Source organism: Miniopterus schreibersii (assembly GCF_964146895.1).
Source record: "Miniopterus schreibersii genome assembly, chromosome: 1".
Lineage (NCBI taxonomy): Eukaryota > Metazoa > Chordata > Mammalia > Chiroptera > Miniopteridae > Miniopterus > Miniopterus schreibersii.
In genome coordinates, this window is record NC_138101.1 from 48,201,614 (window position 1) to 48,229,595 (window position 27,982).

At 39.8% G+C, this 27,982-nt stretch overlaps 2 protein-coding genes and 1 long non-coding RNA gene across 19 annotated transcripts in view; 1 reads left to right on the top strand and 2 right to left on the bottom strand.

Annotated features, from left to right (window-relative positions):
• The window catches only part of SEC31A (SEC31 homolog A, COPII coat complex component), a 67,780-nt gene extending 66,949 nt beyond the window's left edge, over nucleotides 1-831 (bottom strand). For 5 of the 13 annotated variants that reach the window (XM_081162278.1, XM_081162277.1, XM_081162275.1 and 2 more), the window contains exon 1: nucleotides 404-827. The gene's annotated coding sequence lies outside the window, so the exon portion shown is untranslated. Of the gene's footprint in view, nucleotides 1-403 lie in introns of all 13 variants that reach the window. The other 8 variants (XM_081162269.1, XM_081162276.1, XM_081162273.1 and 5 more) reach the window with 6 other exon arrangements.
• Nucleotides 832-5,751: 4,920 nt separating this feature from the next.
• Nucleotides 5,752-13,273, bottom strand: LOC308569118. 4 transcript variants are annotated; one of them, XR_014000557.1, is made up of 7 exons: nucleotides 12,803-12,990; nucleotides 12,513-12,669; nucleotides 12,132-12,226; nucleotides 10,927-10,996; nucleotides 9,175-9,278; nucleotides 8,342-8,421; nucleotides 5,752-6,670 (listed from the first exon to the last, which is right to left on the bottom strand). It is a non-coding gene; the product is annotated as an uncharacterized lncRNA (long non-coding RNA). The 4 variants fall into 4 exon arrangements; XR_014000555.1 differs by lacking the exons at nucleotides 9,175-9,278; nucleotides 12,803-12,990 and adding an exon at nucleotides 13,188-13,273; XR_014000556.1 differs by lacking the exon at nucleotides 9,175-9,278 and having other exon boundaries at nucleotides 12,803-13,188.
• THAP9 (THAP domain containing 9) lies at nucleotides 13,143-27,972 on the top strand. Of its 2 annotated transcripts, XM_081162381.1 has the most exons (5): nucleotides 13,238-13,321; nucleotides 18,470-18,665; nucleotides 20,045-20,348; nucleotides 21,862-22,012; nucleotides 24,860-27,972. In XM_081162381.1, the coding sequence occupies exons 1-5, from the start codon at nucleotides 13,242-13,244 to the stop codon at nucleotides 26,835-26,837; spliced, it is 2,709 nt and encodes a 902-aa protein (XP_081018507.1). In that variant the 5' UTR covers nucleotides 13,238-13,241; the 3' UTR covers nucleotides 26,838-27,972. The 2 variants fall into 2 exon arrangements, with proteins under 2 accessions (XP_081018508.1, XP_081018507.1); XM_081162382.1 differs by lacking the exon at nucleotides 21,862-22,012 and having other exon boundaries at nucleotides 13,143-13,321; nucleotides 24,860-25,768.
• Nucleotides 27,973-27,982: the final 10 nt, after the last annotated feature.

Below are 27,982 nucleotides of genomic sequence, written 5' to 3' on the forward strand. Positions count from 1 at the left end.
CCCTGACCATCACTCAGAGAGACATACGTAAAATTAGTTCCTTGACCAAACATAAAAGTTTACAATGCTCACAAGCCCAGGCAATATTTTGATTTACTTTACACCTGCCCTGTAATTTAACATTGTATAATTTATTGGCAAAAGCATGCAACGCTTAATGAGATATTCTTCCATGCACACAGGCTGCGATTGGCGACCACTGCCCATAGAAGAATCCAATCCTGGTTAAATGACAGTAGCCTTTAGTTGAAACCTACGAACCTTGCAATCTGGCCACAGTTAAAATACAAATTAAAATTTCTATCCAAACTAAAGTCAACCAAAGTAAACCTGAGGTTTGTTTCCTTCCTTCGCCCTTGTGAACCGCGCCTCTTTGTGCACAAGGATTTGAAGGTCTCCTAACCTCAGACCCCAGTTCCCGGCGGTGGCAGCCTGTCGCAAGCCTCAGGCGGAACTCCTGCTCGGCGGTGAAAACGACGGCGGATGTGGACCGGCGCGATCCTCAAGCAGCCGCGACTCCAGGCGTTGTCCCGACCGGCTCGAAACCAACACCAGGGGCGCGCCGCCACCGGAGACCGGGCCGCAGGGTGGCGGGGACCAGCGGAGACCGAGGCTGGGGTCACAGCTTGGCCTGTGCTCTACCTCAGGGCCCGAGGGCCGGCAAATAGGACGGGAGGGACTAGGGTAGACACACCTGGCGGGGACGCCAGGCAACCGGTTCCTGCGTTAGCGCGGCGCCCGTCAGACTCTCCCAGGAGTCGCCGCCGCCCCTCCTCCCGGCCCAGGGATACCTCCACGTTCCGCTTCAACGTGGCAGCCGCAGCCCCGCCCAACGGGCCAGCGGGCTTCCGGGAGCGACGTCCCGCCCCGCCCAGCCTTGCGAGCAGTCAGCAGCGGCACTTCCGGGAGCGGCGGCAGGCCGGGGCGGTGCGCGGCGAATCGGGCGGGGGCGCTCGCCTCGGCGTCGTGCGCGCGCTCGTGAGGCTCCGGACACGGGCGGGGGCGGGGGCGCGCGCACGGCGTCGATGCGGTGGCCCGGACTGGGCGCGAGTCGTCATGGATGTTGCTGCCTGGCGGAAGGGCCGCCGGGGCTCTGAGGAACGCCACGTAGCCGAGTCCTGAGCTGTCAACAGCCCCGGTGACATTGCCAACACCAGACAAACCACGTGAAAGTCGGGCTGCGAGGACCTTATTGCAGGGATAGTAATGTATGACTGGGTTCTTACAATTGCTTACTTGGTTCTACACCATCGCGTTTTAAAACCGTAGGTCTGGTCACACCCAAAGGCTGCTGTGGGCGTACTTGGTTTGTCTGTCACCCCAAAGCAGCATTGTGGGTAAGGTATTCCAGTTAGCATCCCATGGAGGTCTATTAGCATTTGCTCCCAGTTACTGGAACTTTAGTAGTTTCCTGAGAGCCTGGCATCTAATTATGTTATCTGGATTTTGTTTCTAGGTTAGGGGGAAATTATTTCCCAGTGAAGAAAGTCAAGCCAGAGGAAAATCACTTGCTAAAGTACCAGAACCTAGATTCAACCAGGTCTCCCAACTTCTGGACCAGTTCTTTTCCTATCACAGATCAGTCAATGCCTCTTTCCTAAAGCCCTTCCTAAGTGCCTTCATTGGAAGTAATGTTTGTCTTTCTTGTAAACAAAGAGTAAAATATGTTCTTGATGTCAGAAACATCCAAACATGTATAGAATTTTAATGAGTTGATTTGAACCAAACTGAGCAAGATCTCAAATGCTCCAGAGAATAAGTTTTGCAGTTTTTAAAAAATGCATTTGAAATTGAGGGGACATACGTTAGATAAAAAGCAAGGGGGTGTGTGTGCGGAGGACAGGAGAGTTAAACATATGTGCTTTCTTGGGAGGTGGTTAAGGCTTATTTTAAAGGTGTGTTAACTTAAAAAGCAAGTTGATTTCTGTGGGATTGAAATAAACCATCCCAAGCAGATTACTTAGGCTACAGTAGCTAATTTCCAGGGTTCTAAAAGGCCTTCCATTTTCATTTCTAGTTGCAAAGACTAGTTTACCTGAAGAGGTGTCAAAAATAATCACTGACTTAAAAATGGGACCATCATTTCAGTCAACAGAAAACATTGAACTCCCTATACTACCTGGAAGTGCATTGGTGTGAAAAATGGGTTCCTTAGAAAACCTTTCCCAAAACTCAATGATTCAAGCATTGGTTACATTCTTTGTTATCAATACAGTCCTTGCAGGTGTCCTTCCAGTAAGGGGCTGGGCCGGTGTATGTAGAGGGAAACAGGCCCTGGCTGGTGAGCCTGCAGCAGCCCGGACCAGTGGTGGCAGCCCAGGGTAGTGGACTCGCTTGGAGGTCAGGATCCAGGCTCCTCTGCACCCACCTGCTCGCCTGCCCCCTCCATGGAACCATCTCTGGTGCTGCTGCACTTGGTGTAGTTTGGCCTTTCCAGTGGTGAAGTGGATGAGCTCAAGTTCCTGTGCCAGGGCCACGTGGATAATAGGAGGTAGAAGGACCTGCTGAGCAGCCTCAAACTTTCCTCCCTGCTGCTCAAGCTGAGCTAGATGGATCACGAGCACACCAAACTGCTGGCCTCCCTGAGAAGGCAAGACCTGTCTGTGGTTCCTAACGCAGCCAGCTAGGTCGGGGGGGAAGAACATGACCTGAGCGCAGCATTTGACATATGTGATCACCTGGGGAAGGACTGGAGAAGACTGGCTCCTCAACTTAGTTTCCAAAACCAAGATTGATGCCATGGAGGTGAAGTATCAGGATTAACTCAGCAGAACAGCTGAGGTAGTTGTTGAGCGTCTGGAATGCCAAGGAGAATGCTCAGGACCTGTTGGCTGACCTCAGCAGGGCCTGGGCCCTTCAAGACAAAAATGTAGTAGTAGCTGCACTGTGTGCCTAATGTCATGGGACTGGGAAGCACCTACTTCTGGAGCCTCCCGATGATCCAGCTCCTCTTCTCTAGGGGACTGAGGGTATCTACACAGTCTGAACTTCGGTTACCAACACTGAAGTTGACCAAGTGCCTTCCATGTGCTAGTGCTGTGAAGACTTAGCAATGAGCTACGTACGATGAGGGATGACAGCACTGGCAGAGCCACAGACTGGCTTCGCAATTACAGTTAGCATTTATAGAGCACTTAGTCTATGCCAGGTCAGGTTTTGGCACTGTACAGATACTTCCATGTGAGGGAGATTCTGGTGTCTTTAGGAGGAAGTTTTGGAACAATGTTCAGTGCACATAAGAAACCTGTAAAATTAGTGGTTATTACAGTTATGATTCCACAGGTGAGGAAACGAGCACAGAGATAAGGAGCCAGAGGAAAACTGGGATAGTAAGAGCTGGGATTGGAAGCATCACTGGCTCCAGAGCCCACACTGGGTCATTCTGCCACCCCTAGGCATTGAGACCATCAGGGTAGACCTGTATACCAGGGGAGGTGGCATGGGTGAGATGCAACATCACCTAGGCTTTGGGAAGCCTCCTGTGCCCATTCTCCAGCCCTTGAGTGAATGGAGTCTCCTCTGAGGTTTGCAAAGTAGGGACAGGTCTGTGTGAACAACAGGTAATGCCTGCTAAGTGCTCGGAAGTGATTGGCACAGTCAGAGCTCTTGAAATGTTAGTTCTTAGAAGTTATGACTCCTATGATGCCAGTTTGTTACTTTTATATTAAAATCACTATCTTTCTGCCCCAGCCGGTTTGGCTCAGTGGTTGAAGCATCGGCCTGCAGACGGGAGGGTCCTGGGTTCAATTCCAATCAGGGGCATGTACTCGGTTGCAGGCTCAGGCTGAGGCTCAGACTCAGTCCCCACCCTGGGCCACATGCAGGAGGCAAGCAATGGATGTGTCTCTCTCACACTGATGTTTCCCACTCTTTCCCCCTTCCACTCTCTCTGAAAAACAGAAAAAAATATTCTCATGAGGATTAAAAAAAAAATCACTATCTTTCTGATAACAGAAATGGCAAGGGAGCTGGATCCTGCCATTTAAAAAAGTAATCTTCCTGTTCCTAAGGTAATTCTATTAAAGCAGATGTACAACCTACATGTTCCTCTTACATAAGTCAATCCACAAATATCCCCATCCCCACTCACTTTTGTAAGGCCCCGTGAGTTAAGAAAAATACTGTGGGGGCAAAAAAAATTCTGTGAACAAAATAGTTTACCCTGGCCTGTGTAGCTCAATGGTTAGAGCAGCGGCCTGCCCACTGAGGGCTTGTGGGTTCGATTTCCAGTCAAGGGCTCATGCAGGAGGCAACCAATTGATCCGTCTTCCTCACATTGCTGTTTCTCTCCTCCTCCCTCCCACTCTAAAAGTATTGAGTGAGGATTCACTAAAAAAAATAAAAGTATTTCATGACATGAGAAAATTACATCAAGTTCAAATTTCAGTGACCATTAAGTTTTACCTAACTATGAAGATTAATAGAAAGTTAAATTGGAGTTCAGGGTCCGTAGGGGGGCTCTTGATTCCTACCACTCATGTCAATCACCCCAAACAGGAAGGGGTACTTTCCATCTCAAAAAGGAAATGTTTTCTTACTCTACTACTCCAGTAGGAAGTAGGATCACCCAAGCAACCAGCCAATGAAAAGCCACTACACTACAAACTCCGTTTTCGCCAATGGAGTGTTTTACAACACCCTTTCAGAATCCACCCCCCCCCCCCCCATGTGCTCTTCTTTGTTTTGGAGAAATACCTTATTTTTAACAGGTCAACAGAACACAACCATGCTCAATGGTTTATATATCATCTGTGGCCATTTCTGTGCTACAAGGGCAAAGTTGAGTAGCTGCTAGAGACCATATGGTCCTTTTCAGGAAAAGTTTGCCAAACCCTGTTCTGTTAGGATTTGGCCTACATGTGGATTAATACTCAGTCAAAATATAAGACATTTAGTATTATAAATTATTTCAAACTCTTGATACAATAGCATAAAAAAGCAGTATGAAAAATGTCAGCTATAACTAGTTCTGTTAAGGCTCAAATATAGCCCTTTCTAGACTTGATATATTTCTATCTGGTGAAATATGGAATCCCTAACTTTATTTTTTAAATTATTTTTTAATCCTCACCCCAGGATACGTTATTGATTTTAGAGAGGAAGGGGGAGGGAGAGAGAGACATCAGTTGCCTCCCAAATGCTCCCTGACTGGGAATCAAATCCACAACCTTTTTGGTGTACAGAACAATATGCCAACCAAGCCACCCAGCTAGGGGCTCCTTAGCTTGTTTTAAATGTAGGTAGTTCTCATTTTGAATATGCAACTAGAACTGTGTAAAGCAAATTTTTTTTTTTAATATATCTTTATTGATTTCAGAGAGAGGAAGGGAGAGGGAGAGAAACATCAATGATGAGTTGTTATTGATCAGCTGCCTCCTGCACGTCCCTGACTGGGAACTGAGCCTGCAATCTGGGCATGTGCCCTCACTGGGAATCAAACTGTGATCTCCTGGATCCTAGGTCGATGCTCAACCACTGAGCCACGCCCTGCCGGGTGTGTAAAGCAATCTTAAAATACCTTGCTGACCCATCACGAGTACTCTCGTGTCTGTACTTACATTAATTTAAGTAATTTTAAACACCTTACTGACTGGTGACAATGGAAAAGTAGCCCGCCACATGGGCAATTCTGGCTTAAAATAGCCAGTCAGCAAGTTAATCCATGATTATGCTGCGACCTTAAAATTTATCCAAATATTAAATTCTCTTGATGTTGGTTATAAATGTAAAATATTTAAAACATTAGAAACATTGAAAATTACAGTGTTTTATTTCTATATGAGCATCTTTTCTGTGCCTTGGCAAATTGTCATACTTTATAAATTTGGATCAGCTTCCAAAATTTTATCCTTTGTGCTTCCAATGGTAGAAAAATCTGAGTCCTTTAATGTGAAGTCTTCCATCTGCATCACTTCCTCTGAGACACATTCATCCTTATGACACAACCACTTTCCTCACTAATATGCTTGACTTCACTAAGTTCCTTTGGCTGCATATCCAGTACTTCTTGAATGGAGGCAGTGTGAACTTCCCATGGTCATCCACATCTTCTAGAACTCCATTTATGTTCCATCCAAATCCTGCAGTTTTTACGCACGGTAGTGTTACACTGCCTGTCATTCTTGGAATCTGGGTACAAATTTCACAGTAGCATCCTTACCTAAGCTTGCAGTTTCACCAGACAGTTTAAAGTTAATGAATTCATGCAGACTCTGAAATGAAACCAGTCTTTACTGGCAGTAAAATATTCTTTTTGTCTCCTTGTAATTACCATTTCCTTCAATGCAGCACTTCAACACTTTGGCCTGAATGCTAGTGAAACTTAGTGGGATTTGTTTTTTATTAGTTCTCAATCTAAAGTAGAAGCAAATGTTCCATTTCAATCATAAGTGGCTTTCTGTTCCTAGTGCAACATAAACTAAAAGATGTTGAAGCAACTTTACCTGGTGGTGGTGTTTTTTTATTCATCAGGCTTTTAAAGTATGGTTCATACTGTAGTTTCACGTAGGCCTAGGTCTCGTCTTGTCTTTGCTATCACGGTTTTCAAAGCTAACCACATCCAATTTCTCTTCCAGTATAATCACTTTTTGTTTCTTTACTGCTGTCATCTTTGTTGATCAATTCCCTCTTTTGATTATCCATTTTTATAAAATGTTGCACAGGCTTATCACTGGAAGACAAGACAACAATTCTTTACTGTGTGTGAACAAATAGATGTTCAGCTACTAATTATCAACAGACTTTGAAAGAAGTGATTTAACTGACTACTGATCATGATGCACACCTTTTATTTGCATAATGATTTATGGAGTAAGAGCTAGCAGCAAAGTTTATGCAACAATTCACAGTTAATATTGTAACAACTGAAATTTCAACCAGGTTGTTTAGGGACTGTTACTTATTTAAACTGTGAAAAATGCATGCTGGAATGGTGCAAAGTAAGGACTACCTGTATCTAAAAAAGAAAAACTTGTATTAGTTCACAAATAGTCAATTTTTAATCTAATTTAGTTAACTACTAGCCAAGCCTTATCTTCGATTAAATAAAACTGAAGCTTTTCAAAGGAATTCTAGTTCCCAAAGGAATGCTAGTTCCAAGACTCTGAATTACTCACTAGAGCTAGAAGAATGTTTGGAGATAATGTAATACAGAATTCTTCAAATTACGATTTGCAGAGTCCAAATATATTCTTTTGACAACTTAGGCCAGTCTCCTCATTTAAATAATCTTGAGATTTGCAAAAATCTACTGCTGTCCAGACTATAAAACTTTACAGTCATGCCAAGGCACAAGACCATATGTGTTTACACCTTACTCCATAGCAACTAGCACCATGTTTACTGCTGTAACACAGTAGTAGCATCATCATATTAATATTGTTTTAGTTTTGGTTCTGAATGCATTTATTTCGTAACTTTTCATTAAGGGCCATAAAGTTTACATCAACTTTTAAGAAACAGAAAATTAAGTCAACATTGAAGACAAAAGGGAAAGGAAAAAGAGGCAGGCTGGCTCCCTGGGAGCATGCCCACACCTGTCTTCCCTCGCAGTCTTGCATCTCCTAAGCTCCAATGGCACCAATGAGACGTGCAACCAGGGGAGCAATCGGCAGCCACAGCTGGCCCCAGCGAACCCTCTAAATCTTCCTCCAAGGCCCCCTACTCTCTGCCTTTCCAGTGAGCCAAAACAGCACTGCCTCGGCTCATTTCTTTCCTATAACATTTCTAGAGAGCCAAACCAGCCCTTCCTAGGGTCTCCCCTGTTGTTTCTTATATCCTAATCCATTCCTTGTTTCACTGTCCCCAGCTTTAATAAACGTACTGTACTTTCAAAACCACCTGCACAAAGTCAACAACTCACACAGTACAGGCCGTCCTGAGGAAGGCCCTTTTCAGGTCCAGTTCTCGTAACAATCATACTATCCAACCAAAAGGTTGCTCATCAATAAGTCCTTTCTTTTTGATTTATGATCAAAATGGGAAAATGTGGACCAAAAAAAAAAAAGAATTCTAAGGAAAAAAAAAACCAAAACACTGAGTATCCACAATAATTTTTTCCCTTTGTATTCCTCAAATTTAAGAAATACCCTAAGACAACATGCCTAATTAATGAGATTACCATGCCTAATTAATACCAATTACCCTGGTATTAGATTTGAGACGCCTAGCTTCCAACCACCTGCCTCTCTACTATTCTTAAACAACGCTTAAGTTACAGGATGATCACCCACAAGCACATCAAAAAGCACTTATTTTGAGTACAATACCCAAATTATGCTCAAATGTAATTTTTGGCTGACATTTTTTATGTTTTATCAAAACTAATTTATAAACCTCTTACCTTGTTATATAAATCTTTGAATCCTTGATCAGATAAATCAGACAAATGCTTTCTAAGAAAAATACCCCTCCATTTTATTCCTGAAAGAAACAACATTCACAGATAAGCCGATGTACAAAGCGACTTGCCCAGAAGCTCGTGACTCTTTCCTGTGATGTCCTCATCCACGTACGTTAATCACAACAAATCATGATGTGAACAGCAGTGGGAAGTTTAATCATCGGACATTCAAACTTTCTTATTTTCAACTTATGCTCTAGTCATAAGGTTTCCACTGCTTAGCCCTTTAAAAAACACCACATAACACATACACATTTCTATACATTTCAATTCTTTAGTGTAGAACAGATAAGGCCTCCAATTTTACTACGATTGGAAAAAACCCACAACAAAGATAGTATCAAATATATAATTTATCTACTTTGCACAGATTGCGTTATGCAAACTTACAGTTATCTTCTTCTCACCATCAGGCCTAATGTGGAAAGGGTAATCACACCTTCATAGATTCCAAAACTGGTTGTGTATTGCTTTGTATGTAATGCTTTTGTTATTAGACAAGGTCTCCAAAGATCAGAAGTTTTAAAACTTTAAAAAAGGAAGAGGGTTGTCTCTCCTAACAAAGAACTTTCAAGCAGTGATAAAGGGAAAAGAAGACTGAAAAGATTTCAAATCTCAGACACTAATTAGAATTCTTCAGAACATTCTGATTGCTTGACAAGGTCTGTATTTTGCTCAAGAGGGACAGAGCCCTAGTCAATGTGGATCAGTTGGTTGGGCACACTCCCATGCACCAAAAGGTCACCAGTTCAATTCCCGGTCAGGGCACATACTCAGGTTTTGGGTTCCATCTCCGGGGCAAGTAGAGGAGGCAGACGGCAGACGTTTCTCTATCACACTGAGGTTTCTCTCTCGCTCCCTTTCCCTTCCTCTCTCTCTAAAAAAAAAAAAAATCAAAAAAAAGATAATTTAAAAAAAAAAAGAGGGACAAAAGCACATGGAGCGGGGGAGCAGCAGAAAGAAGAGGAAGTAAAATATACTCACTATATTGGATAAAAATCAAGCTTTGGGGGGGAAAGGGGCAAACTGCTCTAATGCAGCTACTCTGTGGAGTAGCCCATTCTGTCTCACTGCTTCACTAATAAACTTCCACTTGAAATTTCAACCTTTCCAAGTCAGTCTAAGCAAAATACTAGGGGTAGGGATACTCAATTTCTTTCTAGTCTAGTCTAATTCCAACCACTTCCCTAACTGCCTTCACCTGGGAGGAACTGGAAGAGGCACAATGGGTTCAAAGAAATATGTATGATCAAGGCAGAGTATTTCCTGACTGTAAAATGAACTTTCTTATGAACTCCCTAGAAACTTTCCAAAAGAGTTTATATATATAGGCAAGAAAGAAACCATGCACCTTAGAAAAGAGAGCACTTATTTGGATACAGACTCTCATATCTAATTATCTGACTTGAGGGTTAAATATTAAATTTCTTGATTCAATAAATTAAGTTTTTTAAAAAAAGCATTTAATTAAAAGTGTCATAGTCAGCCTCCAAGATGATCCCCCACCTCCTGGTATTTACACCCTAGTAGAGTACCTATCCACACACCAGGACTGGTCTCTGTGACCAATAGAATAGGACAGAAGTGACATTATGTCAGTTTCAAGATTAACTTTTGAAAGATAAGCTTCCACCTTGGCCTTTCTCTCTAGTATCATTCCCTCTGAGGAAGCCAGCTGTCATGCTGTGAGGACACTCAGGCAGCCTACAGAGAGGTTCATGTAATGGAGAATAACTGAAGTCTTCAGCCAACAGCCTGAAAAATGCCAAGAAACTGAGGTATGCCAAGTGACAGAGTTTGGAAGCTGATGTCCCCCTCCTTCCACCATAAGTGTTTGTGAAACTACTAAGTTTTGGGTAATTTGTTACACAGCAATATGTAAGTAATACAGAGGGCCACAATTCATATCCAAAAAGTAAAATGTACAAGTTATGAATGAGCCGAAAAGGTCTGAAATTGGGAAGAATCATATTCAGAATTGTCTTTATATTCGGTCACCAACAATTTCAATACCCCAAGGCTTCCAAAGCAAAAAACAAAACAAAATACAACCACCACCACCCCAGGGAACTAAAAGGATGAATAATTCAGCAAAAATATAAACCAGTTACTAGAAATACACTTTATTATATGAGGACAACAAAATAAAGTTTCTAGTAGAACTTTCTAGTAGAACTAGAAATAAAGTTTCTAGTAAGAATCTGGCAAAAGGGTAAGGTGTTCAATGAGGAAAATAGCAGTCCTAGAAAGCAAAAGTCTAATTGCTCTCAAAGGGTTATTTTGAGAAATACTGTTAAAAAAACAAAAACAACTGTGCATCTGTGTGCATAGAACACTTAGCACAATGCCTGTTCAATCAGCATTGTTATTATTTTTTCCCACGTGACCAATTAATGAGATTCTATACCATAAAATAGGAAATTAGATTTCACCAAAGCCGTTATAAATCCATTTTTTACTCAGACAGTCCTCCATTTCCAAATCACAGGGATATTTACTATATTTAAGACAGAAAGATATACTACCTCCCTTGCATATTTTGAGTCATCTTCCAGGCACAGGAATCTTTCCCCAACATCTCCAAGAATACAATTCCTGAAAAGAGATGTTTTCTTTTAAATTACCTTGTGCAACACCAATGCCTTTTGCAAATAACATCTTTAATACAGCTTACATATCCTCATTAACATTCAATAATCACAGCGGTTCATTATGTGAACAGCAGTGAAAAGGTTTAATCACTGGATATGAAGTTATTGAAGGAAGCAAAGATATAGTCAAATGATCAAAATGAGAACCTCAATGTCACCAGTAAAACAGTAAAAAATAGCAACAAAAAGGCATGTAAAAGTGACAAACAAATGTGAAGACAAATAAATACAAGTCAACTAAAAAAAATAATTCCATTTATAAGGGAGTGCATACTTCTCTACCCAGAAGTACACTAACAATACCTATGGCAGTGACCCCTTGTGGCTTCTGTGGAATTGGTTATTTTCATTTAAACAGTCTGCACTTAAGTAAACCTGTTCTGCAGTATAGCAGTTTTCAGTAACTCATCTGTAATAAGAATGCATCAGAATAATGTGAGAGCCACACTGTTTTTTATCTTTCCTAGGAGAACCTCAATATCTGGAATCCAATTAAGCAGAAAAGACAAAAGTCCTCTTTTTCTCTGTACTCTGATGCTGAATTGGCAGCACCAGTACCTTCAACTCTATCTTAAGAAAATGAAAAATGAGTACCTGGTACCTGGGGGTCCTTCCCCAGCCCCACCCATGTACCCCTATGTTCTCAGCAAGTTACAATACTTCTAAACCCTAACAGCAGCCCATTTGCCCAGAGCTCCACTTCAATTCAATGCACTGAATTGAATTACACACTTTAAATGGATTAATTATATGGTATATGAATTACATATTTCAATATAACTGTTACAAAAATAACTAGGCAACCAATTTTTTCTTTAAAAATTACTGAAAACTGTTACTTATTTCTATTTAGCCTCATTTAGGTCTTAACTGGTGAAAAAGTTTCTAATAGTCTAACCAACCGAATGTGACTTAAATCCAGGTCTTACCCTTTGCACATCTTACCAAGCAAGCTCATTTCCCATGGACAAATTTTCCCCAAATGTGACTTTCAAGAACGCTATATAAACAAAAGCTCTGTTAATTTCATTCAAATAGGATATAAACATATTATAATTGAAGATAGACGTAAGTAATACCTTGAGCTGCGTCTTTTTGGCTGGAATCTGGACAAAGTAAAGAGAAATGGGAAAAAGGCAATCTTGCTTGGAAATGCTGTAATCATTCTTGCGATCTAGAGAAGGAAATGAAAAAGTCACAAATATTTCTGTTAAGCAGGAGAAAAAGAAACCACTTCATATGCTAAGCATCTCTTCAAAGACACGAAACAGGAACTATTCCCTAATTGGTCCCATTGTTTCTTCTATGAATATTGAAATCTCATACCGTAAACAGGACATGGTTCTAAGATCTCACTCGCGAAAGCTGCCCACGGTGCCCCACACCTTACAAAATCATTTCACTGCTCCTTCTCTCTTCCCCTCCTAGTACTGCTACTGAAAGAGCCGCAAGGACCTTACCTTATTTCCTTAATTCCCGTTTCAGAGGGCCTTGCAAAAAAGTGTCCGTTGAATTACAAGTCGTCGTGTTCTCACATTGGTCATTCAAGCTCCCCTGGGGTCACATACCTACGCCCAACCATACCGACAGCTCCTACATTCTCTCCGCCTCAAGGAGCTAACCAAATACAACGCAAAAAAGAAAATGGCATGCCTCTTAGTAAATAATTTATATTTGGCCCAATTTGTCTTCACATTTCTAGGGGACACGCGTGCCTCCCATCCCTTCTTCCCATGATATCCTCCATTGCCTTTCAGAGCGCGCAGCCGGAGATCCATCGGCATGGCCCTGGATGCTCCTCAACGTTGGTCCTGCATCGCGCTTCGCAGTCTCAGGCTCGGCCTCACAAAAAACGCGATGGCACTGGATTTAACCACAGCGGGTGAAAACAGCGGGAAAATAGCGCCTCGCAACATAATCCCCTAACCGTGGAACAGAGAGGGAGGAGCGATCAAGTGCTCGTCTTCGTACCCCTGGCCTTTCCGATTGGCTGCTGCGACGCCACGTGGCCCGTGATTGGTCACAGCGGCAAGCGCAGCGCCCACAGGAAGGAAGGGTGAGAGTCCAGAGCCTTAAGAGCCCGCCTTCGCGACAAATAAAGGTCGCAGACGCCGAGCGGGCGGAGCTAAGTTTACCGTGACTCATGCTGTTCCGGGGACACCGAAAGTGCAACCCCACGTCGCAAGAAGATGACCCGAAGTTGCTCGGCAGTGGGCTGCAGCACCCGAGACACCCTGCAGAGCCGCAAGCGCGGCTACTCTTTCCACCAGTGCGTGAGAGCAGCCTGGGCGCTGTCTAACCCCCAGCACTGCCAGGCGGGCCGTAGGCCAGGGTGGGGCGGGGCCGGGCCGTGTGTCGCGCTGTCGACGTGACGTGACGTGACTGACTTGCGTAACGTGGGACGGGGGAAGGAAACCGGGGAACAGGGTTAAGGTGGTTCCAACTTTTCCGGTTCAGCGTTTACCTCCGAACTGCTGATGGTTTCTCATTGCTTACCGCTTGCTTGCGGCTTTTGGCGACAGTTACTCGAAAGGAACTGTGCTTCCTTCTGTGTTATTATTTATCGGGAGGAGACGGCAAGGGAGGGAAACCTGGAAGAGCTGTTGCAGGCTCCGTCTAGAGGGTATGGGTTGCTCGTGAGCGTGGGTCCAGATCAGTTTTCACCAGTAGCGAATTACAAGTTAAGTAGTCGCCGAGCTCTGCAAGGCCGGACGTATTCTGGCTGGATCTGGTCATGGCAAGAAAGTTTCCTTTGGCTCAAGAGGGCAGATTTTCAGACCAGTCTAATTTGAACCCATATCTACGGTCCAGGCTGCTATATAGGTGATTTAAAAAAATCTTCAAGGCACAATGGGAAATAGAAACGTGGGTAAAACGTCCTCACAGACAAAAAAGGAATGTACTTTAAAAAGAGGTAACGTAGCCCTGGCCGGTTGGCTCGGTTAATTGGAGAGTCTGTGTTACACCAAAAAGGTTGTGGTTTGGTTCCCGGTCCGGGCAGTTTGCGGTTGGATCCCTGGCTGGGGCGCATCTCCTACCTGGATGTTTCTCTCCCCCTCTTCCTCCTTCCCTCCCTCTTGCTCATCTAAAAATCAATAAACATATCCTCACGTGAGGACTTAAAAAAAAGAAAAAGGGGTAATCTGTTAAGGTAATGTGAGATGTAGAGTTAAGCCATTGACTTGACAAAGCACTTTTATGAGAAGATCAAAAAGCTTTATGGGACCAGGGGGTATTGAGTTGGACCTTGAACCTTACCTAGATTGGAGGGTGGGAGGGTGGGAGGCGGATAGCTCTTAAATAGTGATTGCACGGGAAAATGTAAAGGGATGGAAAGTGCAGATAAAATGTACAGGAGTGGGAAAAGTAGCTTGGAAACAAATAATTTTAAATGTCAGGTTAAGGACTTTGAACTCTGTATGGTAGTCCTTTTGTAGTCATTGTTTTCTTTTTTAAATAAGGCTCATTCCTCCACTTAAGCTGTTATAATTGTAGCCTTTCCATTTCCCTCTGGGATTTCCCCCCCATCAATTACACTGCTCTTTCTACAGATTATTTGCCTCAAGTTAGTGAGCATGCTTATATTACAGCCCACTCTCCTGAAAGGACAGCATTCCTGTGAAATTTCGTAAGCTGAAATGGCGTAAAATGAACAGTAAAACTCCTCTGTGAAGTAAAACGAACAGTAAAGCTCCTCTGTGAAGCCTTTCCTCATACACATTCTTCCAACCCGAATTACAATATTTCTATTATTCGTACATATGTGCTGAATTAAAGACATGTCTGTATTAATGGAAAGGAATCATCTTTGTCTTCTTGCCATCTAAGAAACTGTAAGGAAGGCAGGAGAGAATAGAGACAGGAAAAGGAGTTGGGAGTACTATGGTGTTATTCCTAGCAGCACAAGATAGTATAAATCTGAATTTAGGGCTCAGCCAAGAAGGTAATATAGGAAGGAAGGACTTAGTCAACTTGCCATTGCCTGAAACTGCCATCTTCACACTTTTGATCATTGAGTTCTCTCCATAAAAACAAAAATTTGAATACATGCCCAATGTATGCATAGTGATTTATAAATTACATATATGAGGTGATATATTAATATATACTAGTATATAAAAAATTAAAGGATGGGGTGAAAAATTATAAAAGTAGATTCTAGGTATTCATATCTCAGTGGTGGCTACTGACCTGAAGGATGGATCCACAATGATCCTTATTAGTACACAAGACCCTTTGTAATCTGGCCTCCAGCCACCTCTCCAGCCCATCTGTAACCATTCCCAGCTACTGCTGTACTCTCCTTACCCAAATTACTTATTTTTCAATACTTTATCAGCCAGTAAGGTGCAAATAAGCTATTTTATATCTCTGTGTTTTTGCATCTGCTTGGAGTGGCAGGTATCTGCAGGGCAAATTCCTATTGATGCTTCAGCTCTAGTTCCAATATTATCTCCTCTGTGGCCTTCCCCAGCATCCCCCAGTACCATCACCAGAGTTATGAAAGAAGCTGCAAGGACATAGGCAGAAGGCTCTGGTTGAAAAGCATGAATCAAAATGACTCAAAGGTGTGGAAACTAAGGAAATATTGGTGCTCTGTCAAACACATAAATTCCTAAATGTGAAGTGAGACTGGCAAGTTAAAAATTAAAGTGACCCTTTGATTCATTCTCTTTTTGTTGTAAAGAGATTAAGAAATGTAATTTATTTAATAACCAAAGAAATATATATGCAATAATTTGGAAGAGTTTTTGCCTGAATTGTAATGAATTCTGCTTTTAAACTCTTAATTATGAAACACATTAAACACATTAGCAAGCAAAAAATAATATGTAACAAATACCTATGTACCTATCACTGGGATTAAGCAGGTTTTAACATTTCGCCTAGTTTCAGATTTTTGTTTTCTTTAGAAGACACTTAAGTTAGAGGTATAATTAAAGCCTTAACCCTCAATCCTTTCTCTCCCTCCCCGGAGGTAGCTACTGTTGGGGTTTTTGTTAGCCACTTTTCTGGAATATATTTGATGTGCAGGGAGCCGAAGGTAAATTCTTGCCAGAGTGTAAAAATGCATAGTCAGCAGGAGAAAGAAAATGGGTTCTGTATTACGGTGTAAACCAGTTCATCACTGTGTATATGAGAATCATGATTGGTTTGGGACTTTTCTTCTGCCAGCTTAAGCGTACGGAGACATGAATTCCAACTTCAACCAACTATTTACTGGTGGCTGTACTTGGCTCTGGTTTTGGTTTCATCTGTAAAAGAACAGAACCTGTCTTGCAGAGTTTTTGCAAGACTAAAACTAAGTCTTTAAAATATATATAGCACAAGGTAAACACTTTAGAAAGTAGTATCAATTATTATTGCCAATTTAATTTTGTTCAGAATTCAAATTAGTCGTGGCAGTTAGACTACAGTATTTCCTAACCCTTTAATGTCATTTTACACATAGGAAATATTTATTTAATACTTTGGGGCAAACCAGCCAAGCTATTTGAGACTGGCTTGATGTAACTACTTCAGGGGCCCAGGCCTAATAATATATGTACAGTCCCCATGGGCTAAGGGGATTGATAGCTGTGCTCACCAGGCATGCCAGTTGGGAAGCTTTGCTTCAGAGGATCAGGCTAATAATGTAACTTGATGGACTAACCAACTTCTGATGGTCTCTTGCATGGTTAGAGACTACACCCAATTTGTGGGAATGCTGCCTCACAAATGTGCCATTAGTTAAGAAAAGAACTTAGTAAAAAGGGATAGATTCGCATCTCCTTTATTGGAAAAACAATTCCCTGTACATTCTCTCTTGATCAAATAGCATCATCTTCCTTGAACAATCAAAAAAGAAAGTCCCAAAAGTAGAATCAGTCGTTCCTAGGAAAGAGTAAACTTTGAATAGTACTTGAGCATATACAAAGTGCTTTTGAACACATTTGTATCCTCATGTACTCTTATTATAGCCCTATGAGGCAGCTCAGAGATTAAGAGATGTATCTAGTACCATATGGCCAATAAAAGGTAATTGAGGCTTAAATACAGGTTTTCCAATTTAGTGTTTTTTTCTCAAGGTAATTGAGAGAATATATCAGAATGTTTTACCATACTGCTGTATTATTTCCCTAACAATTAGCTGAGGAAATTAAAAATTTCACCAATTTCAGTTCCTAACAACTATATGCTTTAAAGCCTAAATTAAAATATACAGAAGTTATACAGCATAGATCTTTTTCCAAGATAAATCAACAGAAAGGGTGCAGAAAGAGTGGCTTTGTGATTTTCATTATATGAATCTCATGAGGTTTTTTCCCTTCACCCATTTCAAAACATAATAATTTGGCTGGGATTGAGAAATAGAGAAATACAAAGTAATTTTTATATTCAAGGCTAGGAAAAAAATGCCTTTCAAAACAAAATAGGAAAATTGAGGATAGGTAATGTACTTGTTTTCTACTGCTGAGTAACAAATTTCCTCAAAATTCAATGGAAACATTTTAAATAATCTCTGCGGATCAGGAATTTAGGAGTGGGCTAGCTGGATGTTACAGGATGTCTCATAAGATTGCAGTCATCTGAAGGCTTCTTTTGGAAGAAGGGTCTTCTTTCAAAAAGGCTCACTCACAGCCTTTGGCTGGAGGCCTCAGTTTCTTACCAAGTGGACTTCTCGTAGGGCTGCTTATGACATGGCAGATAACTTCCCTTGGAGCAAAACCATCCAGTAGAGAGAGTAAGGAGGAAGCCTCAGTGCCATCTATGATCCAGTCTCGTTGCCCACTATCACTTCTGCTTTTTAAATATTCTTTAGAAGCAAATCACTAACTCCAGCCCCCATTCAAGGGGAGGGGAATTAGGCTCCATCCCTTGGAAGGAAGACTACTAAAGAATTTGTGGACGTGGTTTAAAATCACCACATGGGGGAAAATTGCCACAGAAAAGGAAACATTAAATTTGAGCTGATTCTGTTAAGTGTAGGCAGTGAAGACAAAATATGGTAGGATATTCAATATAAGAATTGCCCCCAGCCCGGCCGGGCGTGGCTCAGCGGTTGAGCGTTGCCTGGGATCCAGGCGATCGGGGTTCGATTCCCTGTCAGGGCACATGCCCGGGTTGTGGGCTCAATCAGTGACTCTCTCATCATTGATGTTTCTGTCTCTCTCTCTCCCTCTCCTTTCCTCTCTCTGAAATCAATAAAGATATATCTTTAAAAAAAAAAGAATTGCCCCCATACAAATTGGAACAGACAAGATCACTTACTGAACTTCTGGATTCAAAAAAGTCAAATTTGAAAATTGAAATCAGATTAAGTAAATTAAACTTTAACTGGACTTAATGTTTATATAAAGCAGTTAAATAATAAATGGGTTTATATCTGTATCATTAATATTTTCATGTTAATGGAACTTTAATATGATTGCTATAGATTTCCTACTGATACCATACAGCGCTCAAAATGGATCAGGGCTGTTAATCGTGTGGACCCCAGAAGCAAAAAGATTTGGATCCCAGGACCAAGTGCTATGCTATGTTCCAAACATTTTCATGAAAGTGACTTTGAGTCATATGGCATAAGAAGAAAGCTGAAAAAAGGAGCTGTGCCTTCTGTTTCTCTATACAAGGTACTTAAATCTAGGTGTAAACAAAACTAAATTTTACAGAGCTTTTAAGAATCAAGATAGTTTACATTATAGCTAAAGTTTGCAAAGATTAAAAAACAACAACAGCCTAGGTCTTAAAATAAATCCAATAGATTTTAAATGCTTAGAAAATTAGTTTTGTTTATTTTTAAATCTATAATGTAATTCTATAATGTAATATTAATAATTCTGCTTTGGAGCTTTTCAAAAAGTAAGATGTATAAATGCAGATCATATGTCTAGATATACATAAAGGTTACTAAACTGATCGCAAAAATCAACTAGTGGACATAAAAAAGCCTGGACTTAGAATTCAGGCTTTTACGTATGTGACAATTTTCATAATACTTTGAAGTTACCCCTTTTTTTTTGGCTCCTCCCAATACTGTTATTGATCTTGACCAAAGATGTACCTAATTATTAGCATTGACATAGAGGGGAATACAGAAATAGAGACTTTCTGTGAGTCAGCCACCAGTCTTGGTGTTAACATTCTTATGTTTCCTTGGTTTTTATTTTATCCTTTGACCCCTTCCCCACACTCCTCTGCATGGCTCAGCCACTGTACAGACTGCATAGTCATCTAACTGTTCTGGCCTGCGCTACCCTTCCCTTCCCTTATGCAATGGAGTCTACTTCTGGTATTGTTTTTTTCTTATTCCCCGATTCAGAAGAATATAGTTGGTGTTAAATCCAAACTCATAAGTTCCAAGAGCTTCCTGTTTAATTGTGCATTTCTAGCTGCTTTGAACTATCTTTTTGACCCACTGTGTATGTAGTAAATTGACTTGCTTTCATGCTGTTGTGTAAAATAATAGTTGCTACTTACTGAGACCTACAGTAGTTCAGGCTTTGTGCTAGGATGTTTACATAAGTTATCTTCTTGTATCCTCAAAACAAATGAGGTGAGGGATCGTAGAGATTAAGTGGCAGCTAACAGGTGAGGGAGCCAGAATTTGAACCCTGGTTAGTCTTAATTCCAAAGCTCTGTTTCTGTCCACTATGCTTTTTTGCACAAGTAACTTCCCTGTCCCCTCAGTTAAACCATGTTGTTGCTCCTTCAAAGAACTACTCAAAACTCATATCTATGAAGACTGCCCAAATTACCACTTTTCTTTAGTTACTTTAATCATTTCAGAAACTTTCAGCATCATGTTACTACTTCTGTATAGGTGCAAAAAAGAAACCCTGTTCCCATTGTCCTATAGACTGTAGATTTCAAAAAAATCAGAGATTGTGACCTTTCCTTCATAACTGACTCCCCACAGCAGCCAGGTGAGTGCTTTGCATTCAGTGGTATTTTTATAGATAATGTGTGTGGTAATTTCTAAAATAACCTTAATTTTTAATTTCTGTCATAGGTTCTTCAAGGTGTACATCTTAAAGGTAAAGCAAAACAGAAGATCCTAAAAGAACCACTTCCTGATGATTCTGAAGAGGTTGCTACTGAGGACCATAACTACAGTTTAAAGAGACCTTTGACAATAGCTTCGGAGAAACTGGCTGAAGTGCAAGAGATGCTACCGTTGTCCAAAAAAAGACCTGTTCCTATAAAAAACTACAGGATGATCAAGAAGAGAAAGGGCTTACGGCTAATTGATGCGCTGGTAGAAGAGAAGCTACTTTCTGAAGAAACAGAGTGTCTGCTCCGAGCACAATTTTCAGGTATGTTCCCCAACGACCTGTAATATTTTCAAAGCAGCTCTTAATTTTTCTGAAATATCATTAAGTACCTGTACTTACTTTTCAGTTGCCTATGAAAACATGCTTTTTGGCTGAGAAGTGAAAAGTCTCAATAGCATAAGCAAGAAGAATGAAAAGTAATGGTCAAAATCCTTTTATGGTTTTCCAAGTTTAAAAGTAATATGTTTATTATAGGAAAAGCAAAGAAATATATAAGTGATAAAAATAACAAGATTATCCTACTACCCAGAGTTAAGATCATAGGGTTTATACCATATACTGTACTTTTCACTTTTTATAATAGCATTTACCCATGTTACCTCAAATTATTATTTTTTATTTATTTTTATTGTTGAGAATATTACAGATGTCCCCCAATTTCTCCCCTTTGCCCTCCTGCCTCAAATTATTTATAAACAGTTTTAACTGCTACATAATTATCACTAAAGTCTTTTTGCAGTGGAGGTGAACTATATAATTTGCAGAATCCCTTTGAACTTGAAAATTGTATGAATCTCAGTTTTTTCTAAAATATTCCAGAGAGTAAATATATGTGTCTATTGAAAAACTACTGTCTCCGTTGTGAGTCAGGATGTGTGAAGAGGCTCAGAATAAGAATTGCCAACTTACTCCTTAATGAACAAAGCAGAGATTTTGGATTTACATTCTGGTCAATAAGAAGCATGACCTGTTTCTAGAAAAAGAGTAGGTATCTCTAAAGGAGAATATTTTGTGTTTTTCCAAGTGGGAAATAGAGGTAATAGGAACAGGGGTGTTTGGCGTTTGTTTTGTTTTTTTAATAGACTTTTTTGTTTTTTAAAATACGTCTCTATTGATTTCAGAGAGGGAGAGAGAGAGAGAAACATCAATGATGAGAGTCATTGATCATCTGCCTCCTGCACCCCCTACAACCCGGGCATGTGCCCTGACTGGGAATCAAACTGCAATTGAACTGCAATCTCCTGGATCCTAGGTCGATTCTCAACTGCTGAGCCACCCCAGCTGGGCCAGAGGTGTTTGTTTTGTTTTGTTCTCAGTGGTAGGCAAGATTGTCTGTTCAATTAGAATAGTGCCCTGTCCCCAGAAATGTTTCTCATGTCTAATTTTCACACTGAGATGGATGTAACCAGGAAACAAAATAAAACAATAAATGGCCTCATAATCAAGAGACTTAATTTTATCCAGTTATTTTCTTTTATTTTCCTGTTCCTCTAAAAATCTCCACTCAGGCTGTCAGTGAATAGTTAAACATAGTGATTCAAGTTTAAACTGTTTTCTGTCCTCTTTCTAGTGAAATGATTTCAAGATGAACAGGATAAATTGGTGAACAGGCTTAAAGATAGGATATTAATCTTTGAACAAACCCAGTTAAAATGTGATTGTATTTGAATTTTGGTGCCCAGTGCATTTTATGTGCAAAGTCTATGCTCTAAACCGGAAAATGTTACTATGCACATTTTTCATCACAAAAGAATACATAAATTTATTTTAACAGACTTTAAGTGGGAATTGTACAACTGGAGTGAAACATCTGAGTACTCCACAGAAATGAAGCAATTTGCATGTACGCTCTACTTGTGCAGTAGCAAAGTCTATGATTATATAAGAAAGATTCTTAAGCTGCCTCATTCTTCCATCCTGAGAACGTAAGTGAATTACTTTTTAGATGTAATTATTTCTTTTATTGCATTTTAGACATTAAGGCTATTAGTATTCACACTCTCCTTTATTAGTGCATTTTTTCTTTTTAAAAACTTACTAGGTGGTATTTGCATATTATCACAATCAGTGTTTTCACCAACAAAATAAAAACACATAGTCTGACATATTTTGCATCTTCTAGATGATAGAGACACTCTGAGTGATAAAATTCGATCTGGAAATGTTAGGATTTCTAATACACTTCAGTAGTTTTAATATGTGACTATCCTAGAAAATCTGGAATGGTTCTAGAATTATACCATTGATTTGAAGCAAAAAACAAAAATCCGAATTTCTCATAAGCACTCTAGTTGATGCCAATGAAGGTTCTCCAGAGCCCAGATTATGATAATTTTTTTGGATTTGTGGTCAAAATGCAAAGATATATTTTTCTTGGTGTAAAGCAAATAACACAGTAACTTTATTGTAATATCTTATAAATTTAATATTCAGGGTTTTTTTTTACTGTTTTTTATCACTGGTTTTACAGATGCCTTTTTATTTTATTTTATTTATTTACTTGGCTTAAACAACAAATTTCTCGTGTCACAGTTCTGTAGTCTAGAAGTGCAAATCAACGTGTCTGCAGGGTTAGTTCCTACTAAGGGCTGTGAGGGAAGGGTGTGTTCCATGCCTCTCTCCTTGGCTTGTAGATGGTGGTCTTCTCTTTACCTCAGCTTCCATAATGCATGTGTGTTTCTTTGTCTTAAATTTCCTGTTTCTATGAGGACACCAGTCATGTTGGATTACAATTCACCCTGGTGACCTCATTTTAGCTTGATTACCTTTGTAAAGACCCTATCTCCAAATTAGGCCACATTCTGAGGCCCTGGGTATTAGGGTTATAGTATAACTTTTTCAGGGGCACAATTCAACCCATACCAGTCACTTTCCTGCTGCATAAGCCTCCAATTTCCCACCCACTAAAGGCCAACTCCTTCCTGTGGCTTTCTGAGCTTCCTGCGACGTGGCTCCTGCTGTACTGGGCAGCTTCTCTCTTACCTCCCTCTCTGCCCTCTTGCATTCCATGCTCCAGTTGTAAGGGGTTTCTTGCTTCCTGCTTCAGGGACTGATTATTCCATCTGCCTGAAATGCCCAGTCTCCCTATCTGTTAGTCTTGGTGTTTGGTCCTTACCTTTCAGACTCAGATTAGGTACACGTCCTTTCAGAAGCCTGGCCTGCCGTTCTTCTACCAGTTCCGGATTAGGCACCTCTCTTGCGCACACAGTATGGAACTGAATCTTAGTGCTTAACACTGTATTCCACGCTAGACTCTGAGCTGCCCAGGTATGAGGCCCGTGTTGGTTCTTTGTTATACCCACACCCTAACCCTGAGCAGTACCTCGAACACAGTGGCCCCTTGAGAAATATTTGTGGAATTGAAAGAATGCCTAGATGGAAATTTGGGATTTTGAATAGATACAAGAAAGAAATTCAGTGGATCTCAGGTTGTTGTCTAAAAAGCAGCACTCCAGTTAATTCACTGGAGTTGGAGCAGAGACCAGCCAGGAGTGGCAGGAGCCATCTCTCCTGGAAGGTGCTTCTTGGTTTCTTGTTTCAACTTTTAAAACAGACTCACAGGGGCTCTGAGCTAGAGAAACTCTTAGAGACCATGTAGTCCAGCTCACTCATTTTAAAGAAAGGAGAAATTGAGGCCTGGTGGGAGGAAGGGCCTGGATTATCATGACTTTTTTTTTTCTATTTTGGGGAAAAAATTTTTTTTTAATTGAGATGTAATAGACACATAACATTATATTAGTTTCAGGTGTACATGTATTCAGTATTTGCATATATTGTAAAATAATCATCACAATAAGTCTAGTTAACATCCATCACACACTTAAGTTTTTTTCTTGAGATGATAACTTCTCAGATCTACTCTCTTAGTAACTTTTAAATGTACAATACAGTATTATTAACTATAGTCACCATACTGTAAATTACATCCCCTTTGTAAAAAATGAATGAGAATTTTTCTCCACATACACTATTAAAATACTACTACTAAAACATTTAGAAATGAGAGAGAAGGAAGGAAAATTCATTAACTGTTCCTAAACAATTGCTGTTAACATTCAGGAAATTTTCTAACAGGTTTTTTTCTGAGTTTAGATTACTAGGGTTTTTTTTTTATGCAGTTATGATCTTTAATAGCTGCATAATATCAGGGAGTCATACCCTTTTAACTCAGGTATTCTCCAACTATTGGACATTTACATTGCAGACATCTTAGTTGTCCCTAAGGGCGTAGTTTTGAGGCTATAAGGAGCAGTGAGAGAAACTCTGAACAGGGAATCAGCAAAGCTGGGTTTCACATTTGAGCATAACTAGTAGCACAATATAGGCCAAGAGGCTTAACCTCTCCCTCTAGCCCTCATTCCTAACTATAAAACGAGGTAGATGTACTAAATGTTCCCAAAGTTTCCTTCCCCTTCAACAATTTTCTCAGTTCAGTGAACTTACAGGTAAGATTGGTTTATGATCTAAATTCTAAACACATCAATTAGAACAAACTGGGTAACTGTTTTGTATACTCTTAAAATAAGTCAATGAAAAATTAAAAATTATTTTGTGGTATGTTTGCATCTTAAAATACTACTCTGTATTTATAAGTTTCTCTATTATCTTACTATTTTATAACTATTTATGTGAAAATGTTTGTAGAATTTGAATACTTACACTTAGCTTTATTTCTATAGGAATTTGAGGTTACTTCAGTCCCACTAAAGGCATTTTCTCTTTTTTAATTTTGTCATTTGAGTTTTATATTTTTCAATTTTTATATTTTTCAGATGGTTATCCAAATGCAAGCCCAGTCCAGGTTTCAACAGCAACATTTTTTCTTTTCTTCAACAAAGAGTAGAGAATGGAGACCAACTATATCATTATTGCTCACTGATAATAAAAGGTATATCTCTCAAGCAACAGCTTCAGTGGGACCCCAGCAGTCAACATTTGCAAGGGTTTATGGACTTTGGTCTTGGCAAACTTGATGCTGATGAAATGCCACTGGCCTCAGAAACTATTTTGTTAATGGCAGTGGGCATTCGTGGGCATTGGAGAACACCTCTTGGTTATTTTTTTGTAAACAGAGCATCTGGATATTTGCAAGCTCAGCTGCTTCGTCTCACTATTGGCAAACTGAGTGACATAGGGATCACAGTTGTGGCAGTTACGTCTGATGCTACAGCTCACAGTGTTCAGATGGCAAAAGCATTGGGGATACACATTGATGGAGACAACATGAAGTGCACATTTCAGCATCCTTCATCTTCTAGTCAACAGATTGCATACTTCTTTGATTCTTGCCACTTGCTTAGATTAATAAGAAATGCATTTCAGAGTTTTCAAAGCATTCAGTTTATTAATGGCACAGCACATTGGCAGCACCTTGTGGAGTTAGTAGCACTAGAGGAACAGGAATTATCAAACATGGAAATAATCCCAAGAAAACTTGCAAATTTGAAAAACCACGTACTGAAAATGAATTCAGCTGCCCAACTTTTCACTGAGAGCGTGGCCAGCGCGTTAGAATGTTTAATGTCGTTAGGCCTGCCTCCTTTTCAAAACTGTAATGGTACCATTCAGTTTTTACGCTTAATTAATAATCTGTTTGACATTTTTAATAGTAGGAACTATTATGGAAAGGGACTTAAAGGACCTCTAATGCTTGAAACTTTTAATAAAATTAACCAGGTGTTAATTGAAGCCAAGACGATTTTTGTTACGTTATCTGACACTAGCAATAATCAAATAATTAAAGGTAAGCGAAAACTAGGATTCCTGGGATTTTTGCTTAATGCTGAGAGTTTAAAATGGCTCTATCAAAATTATGTTTTCCCAAAGGTAATGCCTTTTCCATATCTTCTGACTTACAAGTTCAGTCAAGACCATCTGGAATTATTTCTAAAGATGCTTAGACAGATATCAGCAACCAGTTGTAACCCTACCTGCATGGCATTCCAGAAAGCTTACCATAATTTGGAGACCAGATACAGATTACAAGATGAAATTTTCCTAAGTGATCTGAGCATCCTTGACATTTCAATTGCTCGAAGGACAGACTTGGCCCTTTGGACAGTTCAACGTCAATATGGTGTCAACATTATAAAGACTCTTTTTCACAAAGAGGATATTTGCCAAGACTGGTCTAATTGTTCACTAAGTGAGGCATTATTAGATCTCTCAGATAATAGGCGAAATCTTACCTGTTGTGCTGGTTATATTGCAGATATGTTATCAACTCTTTTAACTTGTGAGGACTGCATCAGTGCACTGTATGCATCGGATCTCAAAGTCTCTAAAATTGGGTCACTGTTGTGTGTTAAAAAGATGAATGGTTTGCATATCCCTTCAGAAAGTTTATGCCAAGTCGTAAATATTTGTGAGCGAGTTTTAAGAACCCATTCAAGAATGGCAGTATATGAACGACTTTCTAAACGGAGGGAAATATCTTATCTTCAACAAGAAATATTATGTGAGCTTTCTGGACATATTTATCTTTTTGTAGATATAGATGAGCATCTCTTTGATGGAGAAGTGTGTGCCATCAATCACTTCATAAAGTTATTAAAGGATATAATAATCTGCTTCTTAAAGTTGAGAACTAAAGATATAGTTCATTTCCCTATAGAACTCCATTCAGAAAGACTTGAAATGAAAATGTCAAAGAAACACTGGTCATCTTTACAGGATTACAAATGTTCAAGTTTTGCTAATACCAATAAATTCAGGAATCTGCTAAGTAATGATGGATATCCATTCAAATGAGGGACCTAAAATATATTTAAATTTACATTAAGAATAGTTGGTCAACATTTATTTTAAAGTTCAACCCTACCATATTTTCTAAATTGACCATTCTGCACCGTGGACAAGTTTGCAATTCTGACTTAGAATTTATAATTTGCATATTTTGTAAAATCTGCTCGAATTTTTACTTGCAGCATTTCAGTTACCTACAAAGCCATAAGAGTGGACTAGTAAGAGATGCTGTCTTTGAATTTGCTACTATAAGACTGAATAATGTGGCTGGACAAGTTAATAATTTTAACTTGTTCATTCTACTTTAAAAACAGAGAATAACAACAGCTAGGAGTAGCCAGCACATTGACTCCTTTTACAAATAGACTACATTCCTTAAAGGAGCTTTGGTTTACAGCTCTTAAGAATGTTCACAGAATACCTATAAACCTTGAATAAAATTTTTACTTACATATGAGAATTAAGGTATGGTTTGAGAATTAGGCGAAATTAAAATATTAGATACCACAAAATCCCTTTGCCAGGGTACCCTGAAATAAAAATACGCCTTATCAGGCAGAAGGTAAACACATGAGCCATGAGATGGTTCCTTGTGCTGCAGGGAAACTGGGGAATACAGTTTTAGGGATGTACATACACAGGTGATGTAATTTTCTCAGTTCATTGTCTCTGGACTTTGAAATAGTACTTTTGAGTGATAGAGTGGATACTTACTTGACTCCTATTGGAAGAGCCCAGTGCTCCTCAGCGAATGAGAAGAAGCCTTTTTATATCAACTTCTGCTCCTTCTGAAATCTACTTGTGTTTACAGGGAGGCTAAAAAAGTGAAACATTTCTTGTTGAATGAATAATGGAATTTATAGCATGTGAGTAATAAATTGGAAAAAGATGGTCAATTGAAACAATAGGTATGGAAAAGTTTGTCTTACTAAGTTTTACAGAAATTTAGGAGTAACTTAAATACTATCAAAGATGGAAACATAATAAGGGCAATTTTCTCTATTCTCTCACACTCAGATTTGCAAAGATAAAGAGAAAACAAAGGTATATGTACTTTCACAAGTGGGAGTATTTTACTGGATAAAAGAAGAGACAGATTATTCACCTTTGTATGTAAAATATCTACTCTGTTAATGAGTGAATGTTCAAAA